The sequence below is a fragment of the Abramis brama genome (genome assembly GCF_963993115.1).
Source record: "Abramis brama genome assembly, chromosome: 1".
NCBI lineage: Eukaryota > Metazoa > Chordata > Actinopteri > Cypriniformes > Leuciscidae > Abramis > Abramis brama.
In genome coordinates, this window is record NC_139963.1 from 15,483,241 (window position 1) to 15,504,238 (window position 20,998).

A 20,998-nucleotide genomic window follows, 5' to 3' on the forward strand; every position below is an offset into this window, starting at 1 on the left:
AAAAAACACAAACCATTCAAATGAATTTGTTTAATGGACAGTCGGGTCAGCTTATGTTCTGCGTTATTTAAAGCAGTGATGGTTTACTCTGGCCCTCAGCGTCCACTGTCCTGCAGATTTAGCTCCGACCTCAAACCCTCCTGCCTATTGTCTAGAAATAAACCTGAATGCTTTGGTTAAAATTTTCAGATGTGCTCGATTAGGGTTGGAGGTTAACTCTCAACTTCAAAAAGTAGAATGCAATGGGCCAGAGTTGCCTCACTGTTCCTTATTTAAATTTACAAAGCAGCAGTCAGTACATTATATATGATATACACATTGAAGTATTATATACTGTATATATATATATGTAAATATATAAAATATTGCAGCACATAATATAAGCTAAGTACTGAACAAACAAAAACAGTTTTACCCATATCAACAGCAACCTATTTTAAAAGATAGAAGGCTACTTTAAAAGAAGGCATGGTCTCTTTTGAAACTTTGCTAGTGATGCTTGATACTTTGCAGACAACATACCCCTCTGTCACTTGTTTCAAGACCTTCACTTGGTCAAAAACCAAAAATTGTCAACATCAAATTATGTAGGCCTACTACATTTTACAGCATTGTTTCAATACAAGACATACCAATGGACTCGCACACCTTTCTGTCTTCTTTGGGCACCAGATGTTCCTTCCTCACCCGAAACAAAATAATTATTCGATTAGCTTGTGTTGTTATAAGGACTGGTCTTCCTTCTCTGCTCTAAAACAAGAAAGTCCCACCTGTTCTAGTCTTCTATCACCCTCCATCACTTTCTTTAAAGGGGTCATATAATGGTACATGCACTTTTACAAGTTGATTGTACTGAAATGTGTGTTGGCAGTGCCTGTACACAACCATAATAAAATGATAAAAATCCATCCAGTGTTTTTTTTTTAAATCTTCTTATATGTTTCCTCCTGTCTCAAATCAAGCTGTTCGATATTGTGACGTCACAAAATCGACGCCCCTCCCACGATGGCTGATTGACAGCAGCGTTTCAAACACAGACCCGCCCTCGTGAGCGAGCTGTCAATCATAGCACGCGCCGACCGGCGCGTTCAGTGTTGATAGCTGGAGTGCTGAGCAGAATGGCGTCTAACGATTGTGGTGTTCTGTTCTTGGGTGTAATAAGGAACACAGCAGTCATTTTGATGATGTTTCTAAATCCGAACCGCTGAAGACGCAGTGGCTGAGTTTGTTTTCGAAGGGAATATTCCCCACGATCAACGTCAATGCTTTCATGTTTGCGCGAATCATTTCACCAGACTGCTTTACAAACGAGGATCAGTAAAAAGCTGTTTTTTTGCTAAGAAGCAGTGGTGGAGGAAGTACTGAATCTCAGTACTTAAGTAAAAGTACAAATAACCAGAGACATATTTACTTTAGTAAAAGTAAAAGTACCACAATGAAAACCTTACTTAAGTAAAAAGTAAAAAGTACCTGATTTTAAATTTACTTTAAGTATTAAAAGTAAAAGTACTTTCATAACAATTTATTCTCTTAATGTCTATATTCTAATAATTAGTGCTGTAACAATATGCAATATGAAACCGAAATCGCGACACTTGGATCCACAAACCTGTGTCGCGGTGTGAGTGTGAGAAGGCAGAATCGCGACACACCCCTTATTTGAAGTTAACATTATACAATACGTAGACCTGGATAAATTCTTTAAAATTGGGCAATCCCAGCGTTATAGACGTGACAATTGCAGTAAAAACTTGAAATGTAAAACTTGAAATCTAAATTCTCAAATACCAATTGAAACTGTTTATATATCCATCCCCATATACTCCCTTAATAAAGAAGTCCAGACATTAGAAAAATACTAGTCTACAGACACATGCGTTTTATATTTAATATGAGGGAAATATAAAACCGTAACGGACGTGACACACAAAAAAAAAATCTTTAACTTTTAGGGTGCAAAATATTTTTTTGTAATTCTGTGAATTTCACTGCGCAAACCAAAAGTAATATATACCCACCGGATGAAGAAGGGTTGGCTCTCCACAGAACATAAAATATTCATTTTATTTTTTGTGTTCACATTTATGAGGAAAAAACAATGTTACGGACGTGCCAGTTCTCCGTTACGCACGTGAGCGCTCTGAAAGCAGCACTAAAATACTGCTTTAAAACGTTCACAGAGACCTCAAAAGTTCTTCTTTAAAGTGAATTTCGTTTCGTATTAATTGTATCTTAATTTTAGTCAATATTTCATCAACAAATTGCCTGGATTTAAAAAAAAGTAAATATAGCAGAAAATAGATCATGACACGGAGGCGCGGGCGCGTGAACTGGTGAAACTCATGGACCGAAACGTACTCGGTTACTAACGTAACCTCGGTTCTCTCTAGAGAGGGAATGAGTACTGCGTAAGAACTTACACTTGGGGGAAAGTCTCTTTCCGTGAGATATTGAAGCCAAAATTTTTCCTTTAATTTTTATATAATACAAAACGCGTTGCAGCAGCATACAGACATAGGCGAGGCACCTTTGCGCGCCTATTGGCTGCTCTGCGGCAACTGCAGCAGCCTATCGAGAGAGGCCCTGTTGACGCTGACCAATGGGGGTGCTTCGCGCCCATCTGCGCAGCGTCCCGCCGAAATAGGCGTGGCCTAGGGCTATAAATATAGCGTCAAGAGGCTGGTTCACTGGTTTTCATCGCCGGAGCGAACCAGAGCGAACTGCAGGCACGGCAAGGATACGCAGTACTCGTTCCCTCTCTAGAGAGAACCGAGGTTACGTTAGTAACCGAGTACGTTCTCTTACGAGAGGTTCTCTCGTACTGCGTAAGAACTTACGCTTGGGGAACACAATGTAAAACGCCGTGCGTGCTTGAGATCCAATACCAAAGTCCCAAGGGCATGTGCCCGGGGCCCATATGGTACATGATCATCAGGGACTCTCAGAGAGTCCAGGAAGAGAGGCTAAAGCATCATTCCTGAATAGGGAGCATCCCACCAGGGAGCATTATAATAATAGTGTTCCACGCAGTCAGGGCAAAGTTATTGGCCTGATCTGATGAAAAATATGGGTCTTACAGTTGCCCTCAGGGCTGCATGATCGATCCGTGAGCATTGCTCAAACAGTTTCCAGCATCTGAGCCGACCTCGGGGCAGATAGTACTGGCTTATTAGACCGACAACAGCTTAGCTTGCAAAGCGGGAACTTCCATTTTATAAAACCTGATAAATGTAGACGGGGAGGCCCAGCCTGCCGCCATACAGATATCGTGTAGAGAAATCCCACTGGACCAAGCCCACGAAGAGGCCATGCCTCTTGTGGAGTGCGCTCTGACACCTAATGGGCACTGTAGGCCCTTAGAGATGTATGCCAGCGCTATGGCATCCACTATCCATCTGGATAGGGTCTGTTTCGTTACAGCTAGACCCTTAGAGCGTCCGTAGAACGAAACGAATAGCTGCTCTGTCTGTCTGAAGACAGACGAGCGAGACACATAGGCTCTTAATGCCCTGACAGGGCAGAGCAAAGCGGCGTCCTTCTCTTCCTCAGGGACCGGTAAGGCCGACAGGGAAATTACCTGGGACCTGAACGGTGTGTTGAGGGATTTAGGAACATACCCGTGTCTCGGCTTGAGCCTGACAATTGAGTCATTTGGCCCAAACTCCATACATGTCGCGCTTACTGAAAGCGCTTGTAAGTCCCCCACACGCTTAACTGAAGCGAGAGCCAAAAGAAACGCTGTCTTGAAGGACAAGTGTTTGATATCCACAGATTGGATTGGCTCAAATGGGGCACCTTTCATGGCCTCCAAGACCGTGGAAAGGTCCCATATGGGAACTGAAGGGGGTCTGGGAGGGTTTAACCTCTTCGCTCCTCTTAGGAAGCGAATGACCAGATCGTTCTTCCCTAGTGACTGGCTTAGCGTTGGTTTAACAAACGCTGCTATAGACGCCACATAGACCTTGAGCGTGGAAGGGGTTCTGCCCTTTTCCAGAAGCTCTTGTAGGAAGGAAAGAACGTTCGTCACCCCACAGTCCTGGGGTGACGCCACGGGCTGTGCACCAGCTAGAAAACACAGACCATTTTGAGGAATAGAGCCGTCTCGTAGAGGGAGCTCTAGCCTGCGTAATCGTGTTTAGCACTCCCGTAGGGAGGTGAGCGGGTACCCATTGATGGCCCATATGTGTAGGGCCCAAAGCTCCGGGCGAGGATGCCAAATCGAACCCTTGGCCTGGGTGAGGAGGTCTCTCCTCAGTGGTATCGGCCATGGGGCAGAGCTCGCTAGTTGCATCAGAACTGGGAACCAGACATGGTTTTTCCAGAACGGAGCTACTAGTAGCACCGAGCATCCACTTTCCCTGATCCGCTCTATTACCTGAGGTATGAGCGTAATGGGGGGAAAGGCATAGAGCGGGCAGCGGGGCCATACGTGGGCCAGCGCGTTCGTGCTCTTGGAGAAGTATATCGGGCAGTGAGCGTTTTCTTGAGACGCAAACAGGTCTACTTTCGCTTTGCCGAACTTCTTCCACAGCAATTGGACTGTCTGTGGGTGTAGGGACCATTCTCCTGCCGGAACGTTGTTCCTGGACAGTCTGTCTGGTCCCAAATTCAAGTGGCCGGGCACATGAACTGCTCTCAGTGAGCGCAAATTGTGCTGGGCCCAAACCAGGAGGTGTTCCGTCAGCCTGTGAAGGATTCTGGATCTGAGGCCTCCCTGGTGATTTATAAAGGCCACCACCGCCATGTTGTCCGAACGGACTAGAACGTGGTGTCCTGCTATCTGGGGATAGAAGCGCCTGAGCGCATTGTCGACTGCCATCATTTCCAAGCAGTTGATGTGTAGGAGCTTTTCTCGTTCTGACCATAGGCCAAAGAACGGTCTGCCCTCGAGCAGCGCTCCCCATCCCGAGGTGGAGGCGTCCGTGGACACCACCTTCACACTCGAGGAAGTCCCCAGGCTTACTCCTGACCAGTACCAGTCGGTCGCCGTCCAAGGTTTCAGAGCTGAAATGCATTTCTGATCGACCTTGAGGCGAAAAAGACCGGAAGTCCACGCTCGGCGCGGTACACGCGCTTGCAGCCAGAACTGAAGTGGGCGCATCCGAAGGAGCCCCAGCTGAAGTACTGGTGATGCTGCGGCCATGAGACCCAGCATCCTTTGAAACTGTTTGAGCGGGACCACAGCGCCGCGGCGGAAGCTTTCCGTCATGCGCTGAATGGCCAGTGTGCGTCGTGGCGATAACTGAGCTGTCATTGACAGCGAGTTCAGATCTGTGCCCAGAAAGGATATTTCCTGACTGGGAGACAGAGAGCTCTTCGCCCAATTGACTGTGAGACCTAATTTCTCGAGGTGCTCGAGCAAAATGGTCATGTGTTCCATAAGCTCTGTACGAGACTGAGCCAGAACTAGCCAATCGTCCAAGTAGTTCAAAACTCGCATTCCCCGAATTTTCAGGGGAGCGAGGGCCACGTCCATGCACTTCGTGAATGTACGGGGTGCTAAAGACAGGCCGAACGGTAGGACTGTATACTGATATGCCTGGCCCTCGAAGGCGAATCTCAAAAATCGCCTGTGACGAGACGCTATTTGTATCTGGAAATACGCGTCTTTCGACGCAAACCAGTCCCCCTGGCGAACTTGCGAGAGGATTAGTCTGGTCGTGATCATTCTGAACGGGCGCTTTGAAAGCGCTTTGTTCAGCCGTCTTAGATCTAAGATGGGTCTGAGACCCCCGTCTTTCTTTGGCACCAGGAAATATCTGCTGTACAGGCCCCCTTCGCTCTGAGCTAGAGATAGGGGTTCTATGGCCCCTTTGCTCAGTAGTTTCGCTATTTCGGCTCGAAGTAGATGAGCTACTTCCGTTTTCACCGTAGTTTCGACTCACGCCTCGCAGCGGCCAGGGCGTCGAGCAAACTGTAGCGAATAGCCTCTTTTTATAATGTTCAGCACCCATTCTGACACCCCGGGAAGCTGTGCCCATGCAGTCGCATGAATAGCTAGTGGTTGAATGAAGTCTGTGCTCTGGCCGTGACAGTGTGGCGGCTGAAGAGCTTCTATGTGCTGAAACATAGATGCCGTGTTTGCGGCGGACGAGGCGGGGGGCGCGCTGATGACAGCGGGCAGCCTGCCCACGCTCAACTCTGTTACAGCGGGTAGCTGAGAGGAGGCGAGTGGGCGAGACCCTTCGGGGTTTGACATGTCTGTGAGTGCATGAGGGCGCGCTACAGCGGGCACATGGGAAGCACTGAACACAACCTGGGTCTGTGACCGTGTGTGTTTTGGTTTAGTTTTTACAGAAACCGGGAGACATGCAGTGTGCAGTGGATGTGGGCACTGGGCTGTGGGCACATTCACTACATTTAACGCGCAATCGACCTGAGTCGATTTTATGAGTGCGAGCTCTGTGTGAAGAGCTGTGTTTGTGTGTAGGAATGAGCACGTTGCAGTGGGCATTTTTTCTACACTCGTAACACCATCGGCCGTGGCCGGAATACCAGAAATTACACTCTTTGAGGGATATATCTGGGTCGCCGTGACAACGGCGTTTGTAAGCAGGCAAGCGGGCCGTGTTACCGACTTGTTTACTGCTAAATAAGCTGGAACAGTCACATTTTCTGGAACTGAGCGAGCTGGTAGTTTTGGTGGAAGTCTGGCCGCAGCGGGACTTGAACACCGTCGTTTTCCTAGAAGGGCTAGGACGACTTCGAGGCCTCGGGCTTGATGTCAATCTTTGGCCGGGGACCACGTTGTGGGCGGCGGGCAGCAGAGCGAGAGCGCGGTCTCGAGCTTCGGGCCTGCTTCCTCTGTGAGGCGGCGGCGGCGGGCGGTGGCTGCGGCTGTGAGCTTCGAGCGGACGGCTGTTTAGAGCGACCTGTCGCGGAGCTAGCGCGCTTAGGCAGTAAATGTTTCATGGCCTGCGATGTCTTCTGTACCTCAGCGAATCTGTCCGCAAAATCCTTGACGGACGATCCAAAGAGCCCAGCAGATGAGACGGGAGCGTCGAGGAACGCGGCGCGCTCTGAGTCCGGCATCTCAGACAGTGTTAGCCACAAATGTCTCTCAGCAACGGTGAGAGAGGCCATAATTCGCCCCACGGCCTGTGCAGCGGATTTTGTAGCGCGAAGAGCGAGGTCTGTGGCGCTTCTTAAATCCGTGACGCTTACAGCTTCCAGTCCTTCCTCATCAAGTTTGCAGAGAAGGTTGGCTTGGAAAACTTGTAGCGTGGCCATTGTATGCAACGCAGCTGCAGCCTGTCCAGCGGCGGTGTAAGCGCGGCCGTGCAGTGCTGAGGTGGTGCGGCAGGCTTTCGAGGGAAGTGCAGTCTTAGCGCGCCGTCCAGCGGAGGGTGGGCAAAGATGATCCGCAACAGCTTCCTCTACAACCGGAAGGGACTGGTATCCTCTGTTTTTAGCATCATCAACAACGGAGAATGCAGCAGAAACAGAAGTTTTTACACGGGCTGAAAAGGGTGCAGACCAGGATTTCGCGAGTTCTTCGTGAAGCTCAGGAAGAAAAGGTGTAGCAACACGGTCCCCTTTCAGAAAGCAGCCATTCAGTCGGTTGCGTGCTGGCTCTACAGGCGTCGACCACTCGAGGCCGAGGCTCTCAACGGCCTGAGAGAGCAGACGCGTCAGCTCTGACTCAATGCTGGCCCGTTTCCCAGACGTTTCGCGAGCAGGGGGTGCGAGATCAACAGAGTTCGGATAATCCTCACTGCCTGACGCTAGGATAGAGCAGCTGTCCTCCTCCGCTATTTCCACATCATCAGACTCATCCGCGACGGAAACGGCGGCAGACAGCGGCCGTTGTCCGGGGGTGATAGACTCGAGTGAAGCGGGCGGTGAAGCTGGCGGGCGAACCGGCGAGCTTGCCTCGGTGGGAGGAGGTTCAGGGCCTCGCTGAGCGCTTCTTACGGCGCGGCAGCGCGGCGGGCAGGGGTGCAGACTCGTGAAAGCGTGCCATGCGAGTCCGCAGAGTCGCCATTGACATCAGCTCGCAATGAGGGCATCCGCCGTCGGCGAGCACGAGAGCTGCATGATCTTCTCCCAGGCAGGAAACGCAGATAACATGGCGGTCCCCGTCGCTGAGAGGGGCTCTGCACGAGCCACAAAGAGTGCGAGACATCTTAAAAAAGACGCTCAGCTCTTTTAGAGAGAAAAGGTGTGTGATTCGCGGGGCGAAAACACACTGCAGTAAAGGATATAGTGCACCTGTTACTGATAAAAATTCTACGCAGGACCCATATGTGCATTCCCAGTTCAAACCCATGCCCACTTGGCTCATAAATATGCCATTCAAGACCCATATGTGTTCCCAGATCAAACCCATGCCCACTTTGCCCATAAATATGCCATTCAAGACCCATATATGTGTTCCCAGATCAAACCCATGCCCACTTGGCCCATAAATATGTCATGCAAGACCCATATATGTGTTCCCAGTTCAAACCCATGCCCACTTGGCCCATAAAAATTCTATGCAGGACCCATATGTGCATTCCCAGTTCAAACCCATGCCCACTTGGCCCATAAATATGCCATTCAAGACCCATATATGTGTTCCCAGATCAAACCCATGCCCACTTGGCCCATAAATATGTCATGCAAGACCCATATATGTGTTCCCAGTTCAAACCCATGCCCACTTGGCCCATAAAAATTCTACGCAGGACCCATATGTGCATTCCCAGTTCAAACCCATGCCCACTTGGCTCATAAATATGCCATTCAAGACCCATATGTGTTCCCAGATCAAACCCATGCCCACTTGGCCCATAAATATGTCATGCAAGACCCATATATGTGTTCCCAGTTCAAACCCATGCCCACTTTGCCCATAAATATGCCATTCAAGACCCATATATGTGTTCCCAGATCAAACCCATGCCCACTTGGCCCATAAATATGTCATGCAAGACCCATATATGTGTTCCCAGTTCAAACCCATGCCCACTTGGCCCATAAAAATTCTATGCAGGACCCATATGTGCATTCCCAGTTCAAACCCATGCCCACTTGGCCCATAAATATGCCATTCAAGACCCATATATGTGTTCCCAGATCAAACCCATGCCCACTTGGCCCATAAATATGTCATGCAAGACCCATATATGTGTTCCCAGTTCAAACCCATGCCCACTTGGCCCATGCCTGTCCCTTATGGGGCCCATGTAATCAGCTCATATGGGCTTCCTATGTGGGACTCGTACTACAAAACCTACATGGGACCCGCTGATTTCACCCAGCCAAAGCCCATGCCCACACAGTACCCATGGAACCCGTAGTTAACCCATCTGGGCCCCACGTGTCATTGCTGGCTGAGCTGGTATTGGCTAGGAGTTTTAACACATGTAAGCAATTCCGAGCCTGGAAATATGTGCATGAATATGAATATACACGGTATGAAAATAAATAAAACTCGCGTGCAAATTAATGTAACAGTTAATGTGGAACTACTTTATACGCGGGTTCTTTAGGGACATAATCTGAGATTGCAAGGCTGGAATGTGTGTGTGTGTGCGTCAGTCTGTGTCTGTGTGTGTGAGTGAGAGAGAGAGAGAGTCGCGGGCGCGATCGAACAGTGGAAACAATGTTGTTTTTGTATGTTAATACCTCATCATTTTGTACATACAGGACATCATTCAAACTGCAAAGTGTTAACTTATATTTGTGTACACTCGCAATAAAAAACAACAAATTCTTGCGTGTTTTGAGGGAGTTTCTTTCCTGTTTATCCTCGCCAGCCATAACCTCCATCGTTGTTCTGACAAAAGCTTTGTCTTGTCACATTCATGAAGTCTAATGACGGGTATACTGTAAAATCCAAATTTAACTGAACCTCCGGCACAATTTGAACATCCATTGACCCAGCAGGAGATGACCATTTTCACTTTTTATCACGAAATTAACTCGTTTCAGCTTCTTCGTCTAATGTTCTGCCCACAGCATGCCCACAGAAATGGCGCCGGGTCGGCAAATGCCCGTATGTTGTGACGTCATGTGGGAACTATGTATTGTCAGAGAATGTCTAATATGGCGAGAAGTTTCACTCTCACTACACTTCCGGCTTCTGAACTGGTTGCAGTTCCACTCTGATTCCATATGAGGGCGCTCACAGGACGAGTGCAGAATGAATGGAGGTCAATGGCGGTATACCCCTCAAAATCCACTTTTCTCAGGATATAATTTTTTGTCTAGTAATTTGAATGTTGTATTCGAAAGGAGATGCAAAGAAATTACACATTGCTGGGTGTTAGATTTTTTAGAGTCACTTATTTGCTTTAAAAAGTCTTTCAAAATGTCAATGACGTCAGAATGCTGACGTCATTAGCAGAATGCTAGCGTGTTATGGGCAACAACAACTCAACCTGTAAGAAATCAAAACGACATAAGTACTCGTTCATTCAACTTTCGAGCTAAAACCCATGTTGAACTTGGAAAATCTACAATCAGATCTGAGATTTCTCAACGGCAATCAGGTGAAAGAGACAAATTTAGCTGTCTAGCCCCATTGACTCCCATTCATCTTGCACTCATGGCGATCGCCCCCAGTGGAACTCTGGTGGTACTACAACCAAAATTCGGTACAATAGGGCTTAATAGGGAGTGGCTCTGGTATTGTGTTAGAAACGGTGTATGCACAGAACAGAGGGGCGGGGTGAGCAAAGCTCATTATCATTTAAAGACACATGCACTGAAACGGCATGCTGAAAACAGCTGTTTTTGACCAGGTAAAATGAGTGTTTTCTTACAATACTAATGAGAATTTTTAATTAAAGTATATTACAAACTTTTAATTTAGACCCTAAATAATCATATTAGCTTGTACAAAAATGACATTATATGACCCCTTTAAAATTTTGTTGTTTTTATGAAACTTAGGCTACCCACATTTAAGTGTTGATAAAAAAATAATGCCTAAAGCTACAGAGGATCTGTTATTTATTTTGATATATTGTATGTTCAGATATTCATTCAACAAAATATTCTGGGGGCCATGAAAGTTTTTTGAAAATTATCAATAACGTTGGCAGTTGCAATTTTTTTTAAAGACTCTGGTGGGGAAAGGGTTAATTGCGCATTGTTTGTGCCTAAATGAATACATGATGTTAGCTAGCTTGATCTGTATTATCTTAGAACTGTACATTTTGACATATTGACATTACTTTGACACAGTATATAGGTATATAGACACATGCATTCGTGAGTAGCCTAAATCTTCGCTCAGTCATTTATGAGCTTTGAACTCGTAATTATGATATTTTCGACTCCACTTGAAGGACACATACAGTAAACACAGCAGTAAAGTGTGTGTGTGAACGAGGAAGCTGCTTTACAGACACGCCTATTTTACACACGTCACTCAAACACAGAACCAGGAAACTATTTCAGCTCCTCAGTTCAGAGAAACAGAAACTGAAGTGTTGTTGAGCTGTTGTGTGTTTGTGTCTCTCTGTATTCATGCAGTAAAATGGCAGAAGCCAGATTTTCTCAGGAAGAGTTCACGTGTGCAGTGTGTCTGGATCTCCTGAAAGAACCAGTGGCTATTCCCTGTGGACACAGTTACTGTAAGATCTGTATTACAGACTGCTGGGATCAGGAGGATGAGAAGAGAGTCTACAGCTGCCCTCAGTGCAGACAGACCTTCAGTCCAAGACCTGCTTTAGCTAAAAACACCATTCTGGCTGAACTGGTGGAGAAACTGAAGAAGACTAAACTTCCTGCTGACTGTTACGCTGGATCTGGAGACGTGGAGTGTGACGTCTGTACTGGAAGAAAATACAAAGCCGTCAAGTCCTGTCTGGTGTGTCAGGAATCTTACTGTCAAACTCATTTAGACCGCCATGAGGAATATCACTCTCGTAAACCACACAAAGTGATTGATGCCACTGGACGACTGCAGGACATGATCTGCCGTAAACATGATAAAGAGCTAGAAATGTTCTGTATCTCTGATCAACAGTGCATCTGTGTGTGGTGTAAGGAAAGTGAACATAAAAACCACAAAACTGTATCAACTGCAGCACAGAGGACAGAGAAACAGGTATGAACTGAGAGAGATTGATCACGCAGTGATATGAAATATATATGAATATATATGCAGATATGAAAGGTATATAGACATAGCCCCACCTACTGGCAACAGAAACTGGCATGGTTAACACAGTAATGCAGTACTAACCACATAATTATTGTGTACTAAGCATGCTAGAAACATACTAAACATGCTAGCAACACTTAGCTGAGTCATGAAGCATGCTATTATCACCATTATACAAAACATTTTGTAACTGACTTTGACATACTCTTACTATATACACTCTTAGAAAGAATGTGTTAAAAATGACACAACCTGTGTTAAATTTTGACACATCCGTGGGTGAGCTCCAGGACTACTAGTTTTGTGTTAATTTTAACTCATTCACTGTGTAAGTCATTTTAACACACAAATTGTGTCCTTTTAAAAAATAAAGCGAAAGCGCCAGATGCAAAAATATTAACCGTTTAATCAATAGTCGAGTACAGAATGCATGTGAACACAAAGTACAACACAATGTTTCAAGCTCAATGACTGGACAGACTCACTGTACTGGACATTAATCAGTTATTCACACTTCAACCCCTAATTGATAATGCTGCTTTTGACAAAAGTTCATGAAGAGATAACAGTTAACAGAGTTTGCACTTTGAATTTAATTAAAATGTAGCAACTGACAAAATATTGTATATAAATAACTTGTATTTACACTGGCCTGTTTGTTTGAGAACATAGCAAACACTGCATACCATTCACAGTGATGGTGAGTGTCGGCGCTCAAAATGATGAGTTGAAAACAACACAACCTGTAAAAAGAGATGTTAAAAATTACACATGTTGTGTAGATTTTAACACATGTAGTGTGTGTGCTCAAGGACAACACATGTTGTGTAGATTTTAACACATGTAGTGTGTGTGCTCAAGGACAACACATGTTGTGTAGATTTTAACACATGTTGTGTGTGTGCTCAGGGACAACACATGTTGTGTAGATTTTAACACATGTAGTGTGTGTGCTCAAGGACAACACATGTTGTGTAGATTTTAACACATGTTGTGTAGATTTTAACACATGTAGTGTGTGTGCTCAGGGACAACACATGTTGTGTCAAATTTAACACACAACCTGTGTCGATTCTTAACACATCTCTGTGTTTATAAGGACTACACATTTTGTATTACCTTTAACACAACTAATGTGTTATTCCTCTTACACAGAAGTGTGTTGAAACCTTTTACACACTAATGTGTTATAGTTACACAACTTGTGTCAGATATGTGTCACATGTGACTGTAGTCGGTGTGTATTTGCCAGAGTTACTTCCTGTGTTTTTACAACTGAGTGTTTGGATGAACACTGAAACGTATTGTTAACTTGTGTTTATGGAGTCCAGTGACGTTTAATAAAGAGTTAGTTTGAACATTTGGATGGTTTAGACATCATGAATCTACATAGACAAGCTCTTATTGAGAATTAACTGAGTGTTAGATGTTGATGTTTCATTGAATGTTTTATTTGAAGTCACCAGAATCGTGATTAATGGCTCCTTTATTTGAGCTCTTGAACCTTTAATCTTCTTTTAGTTTTTCTCTGGCTGCGTTAACTGTATTTTAATAAAATACATTTGTTATGGTGAGAGAAAATATGATCAGATGTTTCTTGATGATGTTATAATCAGCAAGTGCTGATCTTATCAAGTTTATGAGTGTATGGATGGTTTGCATTTATTTTATTTATGTGCTGTTAGTTATAACAATCTTGTGACACTACATCATTCTGTCCAGCAGTGCAGAATAAAAAAAAAAATAATGTTTTCGGAAAATTTGAATCTGCAGCAGAAACTAGTCAAACACAGACCTCAAGAATCAGCGTATGAATCTCAACAATGGTGACAAACGAAAAGCTTCATGCCGCAATGCATGCTGGGAGTCATGGATGAGATTTGTACTATGGTGGCACCCAGCATGCATTGCGGCATGAAGCTTTATGTTTGTCACCATTGTTGAGATTCATGTGCTGATTCTTGAGGTCTGTTTGAAACCATAGTCTGTAAGGTTTTGTACGAACTGCGTATTAAATTATAATTTTAAGTTAATTGCAATGTGCTAATCTTATTAAAAATTATCTTTAATTTATAATACTTCATCTTTCTAATATTAAACTCTTGATGAACTTAACAATCTTACATGTTCATAATGATAATTTTATCATCTGAGCATATTTTTTCTCATGATTATTTCTGCTGTTTCAAATGTGTTAAAATAAATACACATTTACAACACTCAGAGAAAACTAATGTTGAAGAGTCAAGGGTCAAGAGCCCAAATAAAGCTGACACTAATCACGATTCTGGTGACTTTAAATGAAACATTCAATGAATCGTCAACACCAAAACCTGTTAATTCTCAATAAGAGCTTCTGTAGAGTCTGACAGAAATAAAGTCAATCTGGTTATTAATAACAAGAGAAAGCAGCATTTGAAAAATACATTGAAAAAGAGGCATGATGTGATTGGCTGCCAAAAAACACCCGTTAATCTTTAAGTTTTCATGAATTAAGATTTAATTTATTTATTTGAATGTATTGCTTTATTTATTTTATAGCATTTTATGGGATACCATATAAAATATACCTATAATTTTTTCATAAACACAAACTCTCCTCCACCCAGTGCTATTCTAGAGTTACATTTTAACACACATTGTGTGTTAAAATATACACAACGTGTCAAATACCATCAACACATGATGTGTGTTGTTTTTTAACACATCTCTTTTTAGAGTGTATACCTCCTTAAATGCACATTGCCCAACCATGCTCTGTCTTCCTAAAGCCACCGAGTGACGCTTTCATCGCTGCTTGCAGCTTTAATTTACATATACTTTTTTTGTTGCTGTTTTTAAAAGTTTTTTTTTTTTTTAAGGACCAATTTTGATTCACAAATCAAATCATTGATAAACTCATGTACGCAGAGCCCAAATCAAAGATGACGTCAATAACATCAAACTTCACTGATCTGTGGTTTGAACCTACAGGATAAACTTGCCATGCTAGATCTTTAACCCTTATTGTGTGATAGTAGTTTTATGTGTCATTCCCTGTTATTGGTTTGTCCTCCAGAAACAGCTGAAGGAGACGCAGATGAAGATCCGTCAGAGAATCCAGCAGAGACAGAAAGATCTTCATCAGCTGAGAGAGGCTGTGGAGTCTCATAAGGTGAGTCTGGAGAAGAAGAGAAGTGTGAGACGTCTCAGTTTGGACTCACTGAACTCACTGTGTGATTGTGATGTGTGTGTGTAACAGCGCTCTGCACACACAGCAGTGGAGGACAGTGAGAAGATCTTCACTGAGATCATCCGCTCCATTGAGAGAAGCCGCTCTGAGGCGACACAGCGGATCAGAGATCAGGAAAAGACTGCAGTGAGTCGAGCTGAAGGACGACTGGAGCGACTGGAGCAGGAGATCAATGATCTGAGGAGGAGAGACGCTGAGCTGGAGCAGCTTTCACACACACACCATCACATCCAGTTCCTGCAGGTAACAGAGATCTAGAAGAACTGGATCATAGTGGACTTGAGCAAGAGACTCACAGAGAAACATTTCATGAGAGCAGAATGAGACTAACTTAAGCAGGGCAAAAAAACACTCTAAAGCTCAGCTATTTGCATTTAATAAAAACATTAAACTAAACCACATTCATACGGTACTTTCTTTTTCACAAGGAGTGTAAGTGTGAAATACTAGAGTTTGTAGCATTAAATGATGAATATGAGGAGAATGTGCTGATTGTGTGAAAGTGCTGGATTGAAGCGAGTCACTGAAGAGAAGTGAAGTCAACAAGAGCCGCTCAGATCTGATATAGTGCAGGTTATTGGCTGAAGTGTGGAGATGATGAGTTTTGATTTCTGTTTTCTGTAGAGTTTCCAGTCTCTCTCAGCACCTCCTGAATCTACAGACGAACCCGACGTTTCCTTCAGTTCTCTCTCCTCTTTTGATGGCGTGAGAGAATCTGTCCGTCAGCTGAGAGACAAACTGGAGGATTTCTGCAAAGAGGAGCTCAAGAAGATCTCTGATAGAGGTAAAGTCCTGCGCCTCGTTTATACAGACGTGTGGAGAATGATCCGAAATATGAACGTACAACAGTTTCTGAAATGTTCCTAAGATTTATAAAACATGCGCACAAATATTTTTCCTAAACGCATCCCACTTTATAAATCACAGTTCATCTTTAATTCAAGTGCATTAACTCTACAGAACAGCCACAAACATCCCTTGATGGTTTAGAAGTAATAAATACTTATGTATATATTGAAATTGAAATCCATTGAAATTTAGGATTGAATCCGATACGTGTGTTTTATATATAAGGCATCTGGAGATTCTTCTGTTCTCAGAAATGAGTCCTGCATCATCTAATATCAGATTAGAAACGTCTTAGAAATGGATGTATTTTATCTTGTCATTTCTCTTCACACTGTTCATGTCTGTTTATTTCCACAGTCACATTCACCAACATGAATCCCAAGACCAGGAACGACTTCCTACAATGTAAGTCACTGAGAAACAAGCAGAAAAACTCACTGAATGTGTTCATGTTCTTCCTGTAGAAGGAGAAATAAACATGATAGAAGAGTTTTATAATTGATCATGTAAATGATGATTTGCACAGGATATCTGATCAGCTGTACTGAGACACTGATGATACATTGTTCAGATACATTAAAAGATCAGACAGATTCATAATTCCTGTTTCTGATGTGTTTTCTCTCCATCAGATTCCCATCAGCTGACTCTGGATCTGAACACAGTGCATAAAGACCTCAGTCTGTCTGAGAGGAACAGAGTGATTACTGACACTAACACACAACAGTCGTATCCTGATCATCCAGACAGATTTGATTGGTGGTCTCAGGTGTTGTGTAGAGAGAGTGTGTGTGGACGCTGTTACTGGGAGATTGAGTGGAGTGGTGAATATGGTGTGTTTATATCAGTGTCATATAAGAGCATCAGCAGGAAGGGATCGGGTTATGAGTGTGGATTTGGACGTAATGATCAGTCCTGGATATTGGACTGCTCTTCCTCCAGATACTCATTCTGGCACAATAACATAGAGACTGATCTCCCTGTAAAGTCCATCAGCAGAAGAATAGGAGTGTATGTGGATCACAGTGCAGGAACTCTGTCCTTCTACAGCGTCTCTGACACAATGAGCCTCATCCACACAGTCCAGACCACATTCACTCAGACGCTCTATCCTGGGTTTTATGTTTGTTCTGGATCATCAGTGAAACTGAGTTGATGATGTTTCAGAATAGACTGTAGAGAGATTTTACCCATAATTTTACCCCGCTTTGAGCTGATAAATCAGTAAGAGTGAGATGTTACAGAGACTCTTATTTTAAATTTCATCAATATAGCTGAACTTCTGCTACTGAAATGTGTGCATTATTTTTGTTTTTTTTTAATTGCTAACAAGCATCGGTCGATACTGAAGCCTCATCTTCAAAACTCTTCACACATTCAGTGAAACAGAAGTCTATACCAAACTGTGAATATTTTTTCATTGCTTTTGTAGTGTGGTTAAAAAGATCAATATGATTTATGCAATACTAAACAAAATGGTATGTGAGTTAATTGTTGTTTTGTTGGTTAACTTAAGAAAAATAAATTGTAATTCAAGAAATGTCCACTAGGGCGAAACCAAAGGCTGCAGGCAGTAGCTGACACAAACTGTGTTGTGCTTCACAAGTAAATAGGGGAGAGTGGGGTGAGTTGTGCCAGTTTTTACTCAAAGTGACTTTAAAGTGAGGCCATGGCAGTAATGCCTTCAACTTAAGGATGTACATATATTTCAGGATGTGGTGCATCCCTGAGAACAATAACTTTGGATCTGAAATAAATTGTTTCAGAAATATAGCTCTTGGAAAAAAAGTGGTCTCATGGCACAACTTGCCCCTGGTGCGGGGGAAGTTGTGCCTTCGGGGGAATACAATGGGGGTAAATTGTGCCCGTGATTTCTGAAGTAAAACAGAACATTTTAATGTTATGAACCATAATGCTATATGAAAGCAAGATAAATTCAATACAAAATTACTCATTTAAGGTTTATTTAGATATTGTCACCCTGGAATACCATAGCATGCGTTTTTCCTACTATGGTCAATTGCATAGGGATTTTGTATTGAACATAACTCTGGATCACAGTGTCATAGAGACAAGGGGGCGGGCTCATTTTACTCAGACGACCAATCAGTCTCTCAGGATCATTGTGAAGCTATCAAGCTACGCCCTAGCAACCATTTAGAGCACCATAGCAACACAATATATGATATTTGTGAATCATTTCAGGCAAAAAGGCTTTGGCAATAGATGCCTGTTGACATAGCGCTGTTTGTCAATTATGTAACATATAAGAATAAAGTGACTAGGCTCATTTCTAAACATCCTATTGTGACATAGGCCACTTAAAAACGGAATAAAACTTCTCTTTAATAACATAGTGCAAACTCAAAACTGAAATCAGTGTTAGCTAAATTAAACAAATAACAGGCAGGCCCAAGTAAAACAATGATGAGGCATGCCCATCTCCTCACTTCTCAAGATTATCCCCTGTGAGAATGTAGGTCTAGGTGGTCTGGATCTGGCACAACTTAACCCAGGCCCTTTGGCACAAATCACCCCGGACCCACAAGTTTGAAAAACTAGCATGATCCAGCAGTTAAGAGCTAACATCATGCTAACTGTATAGACTCATTGTGTAGCCTACTAAAGCACTAAAACGTGTGAAATGTTTTCAAACTTGTCTATAATTGTTCAGACACTACAATCAAAAAACCTTAATCATAGAAATTTTACTTTGAAAGGGAAAAAACAGTTTTTTGCACTAAAATATGCTTAACTCTCATGCCATGTGTCTCTCTTCTTTGGAGGACGAGTAAAAGTGATTGCTTTTCAAAATTATGTGGTCACATGACCAATTTCTTCTATGGTTTTCCAGAAACAAGGGTGGAACTACTTCCCCCCCTTGCACAAATCACCCCACTCTCCCCTACAGCTTGACGCACAGACAACAACGAGTCCGTGTCTTCTCGTCTATTATAACGTCTATTTTCCCCTTTTCCAGGTATAGACTATTAATTATTGCATTTCTGTCATGAGTTAAGACTATACAGTGGTTGTAAAGCTGGTTATTTCTCTGAACATATGTGAAAAATGTAAGGTTTGATGGCTTAATTATCGTGTTTGACACGCTAACCACGAGGAAATTGTGCTGAAATAGTGTTACATTTTATTTTAGTGTCAAAGTTATAGAAAAGTTGATAAAGGACTGAATATTAAAAATGCAGTTTAGTGCTTATACAAATTCACAGTTATAAAAGTGAAGTTATAAAAATGTGTACAAAAATGTATTTAAATTATAGTTATGGTGACTGTTGTAATTGTGATACATTGAAGCATTGCTGATTTCGTCTGCATATTAATGTGAACTAATGTATTGATGTATACGTTCAATTCTCTATTATATATTGTGTTGAAAAAGAAAGAAATTAGTTCACAAGTAAATACAGCTTGACGCGCAGACAACAACGAGTCCGTGTCTTCTCGTCTATTATAACATCTATTTTCCCCTTTTCCAGGGGTTCAACACTTTCACACAAAATGCATTCAATGGCCACATTTCCCAAAATACACGAACAATTTTGTCATTCATATTTCACCTTCTGCAAAACACTATATATTTGCATTTTTGATTTTTCCACTACTTTCAAAACTGATCAAAGCTCATTCAAATCAGAATTATGGCAAACTGTGCATTTCTGCAGAGATTATATTGAAATATAAAATATTAGCAGAATATTTACAATGAAATTAAACAATAATTATTACAAACAACTAATTTCAGTCCTATTTTTAGTCTGGATCATGGAAACTTGGATCAAGGAGACACATTGGTGAGGAAAGAAGAGTGGCAGAGAGAGGGAGGACTAGAATCCTCACTGTACTGTACATCCATACATTCATCCGACTATTCCAGACATTTTCCAGAAGTGAAGCTTGTCCTGTAGGGCCGTGGGGAAGCTGGAGTATTTCCCAGCGTCTCGGGTCGGAGGCAGGAAAACACCCTGGACAGAATGGCCGGTCCATCACAGGATGAGACACACACATTCATATTCACACACACACACATTCATATTCACACACACACACATTCATATTCACACACACACACACACACACACACACACACACACACACACACGCACAGTCTCCACTTCACCTGTCCTGTATGTCTTTGGATTGTGTGGGAATCCCAGAGGAAACCAACGTCATCATGGAGAGAACACACAAACTCCACACAGAAAGGCCTCCGGACACAGCTGGACTCCAATACTGCACATACGCCATTACAGTGTGCTAGACATGCTTTTAGATTTTTTTTTGCTTCAGGATTTTGTGGTTCAGGATTTTGTTGTTGTTATGTTAATGACTATATTTAAAGATATATATATAAAAAAAAAAAAAAAAAAAAAACTTCTGCATTTCTCATTCATTCTTTATGCTGTAATACAGTCAATCAAATTAAAAGGTCTTGCTCTTATCATATAATGAATACATATGTGGGGAAAAACACATTCAAACGTTAAAAATAAAAGTTCAACATTTATGAAATGCTCCCTGTTAGTGATTTTAGGTCCGTCTGTTATGAGTGAAATGTATGTTTTCTGAATGAGAATTGTTCAGTGTTATGGTGGAACGAGTTTATTTTGAGACATATATGAAGCGTTTTGTTGTTTTGAGTGAGTTTTGGAGGGGAGATTCACTGTGTGAAGAGTTTTGAAAATGTGGCTTCAGTTTTGAACAATGCTTGTTAGCAATTGAAAATAAAACCCTCTAAATCCTCATGTAGTCAGTAAGAACAGTGTGTGTGTGTGTGTGTGTGTGTGTGTGCGTGTGTGTGT

At 42.8% G+C, this 20,998-nt stretch overlaps 1 protein-coding gene across 1 annotated transcript; it reads left to right on the top strand.

The window, feature by feature from the left end:
• Positions 1-11,384: 11,384 nt before the first annotated feature.
• LOC311086729 (E3 ubiquitin/ISG15 ligase TRIM25-like) lies at positions 11,385-19,702 on the top strand. The gene is made up of 6 exons (XM_084119751.1): positions 11,385-12,043; positions 15,159-15,254; positions 15,342-15,575; positions 15,957-16,116; positions 16,539-16,586; positions 16,814-19,702. The coding sequence occupies exons 1-6, from the start codon at positions 11,471-11,473 to the stop codon at positions 17,335-17,337; spliced, it is 1,635 nt and encodes a 544-aa protein (XP_083975877.1). The 5' UTR covers positions 11,385-11,470; the 3' UTR covers positions 17,338-19,702.
• Positions 19,703-20,998: the final 1,296 nt, after the last annotated feature.

Excerpts from the sequence above, each read along its gene's own strand:
- LOC311086729 (XM_084119751.1), top strand. The coding sequence starts at position 11,471 with ATGGCAGAAGCCAGATTTTCTCAGGAAGAGTTCACGTGTGCAGTGTGT. Across the intron at positions 15,576-15,956 it reads ATCACATCCAGTTCCTGCAG|AGTTTCCAGTCTCTCTCAGC; the intron begins GTAACAGAGATC and ends TGTTTTCTGTAG. Across the intron at positions 16,117-16,538 it reads CAAGAAGATCTCTGATAGAG|TCACATTCACCAACATGAAT; the intron begins GTAAAGTCCTGC and ends TTATTTCCACAG.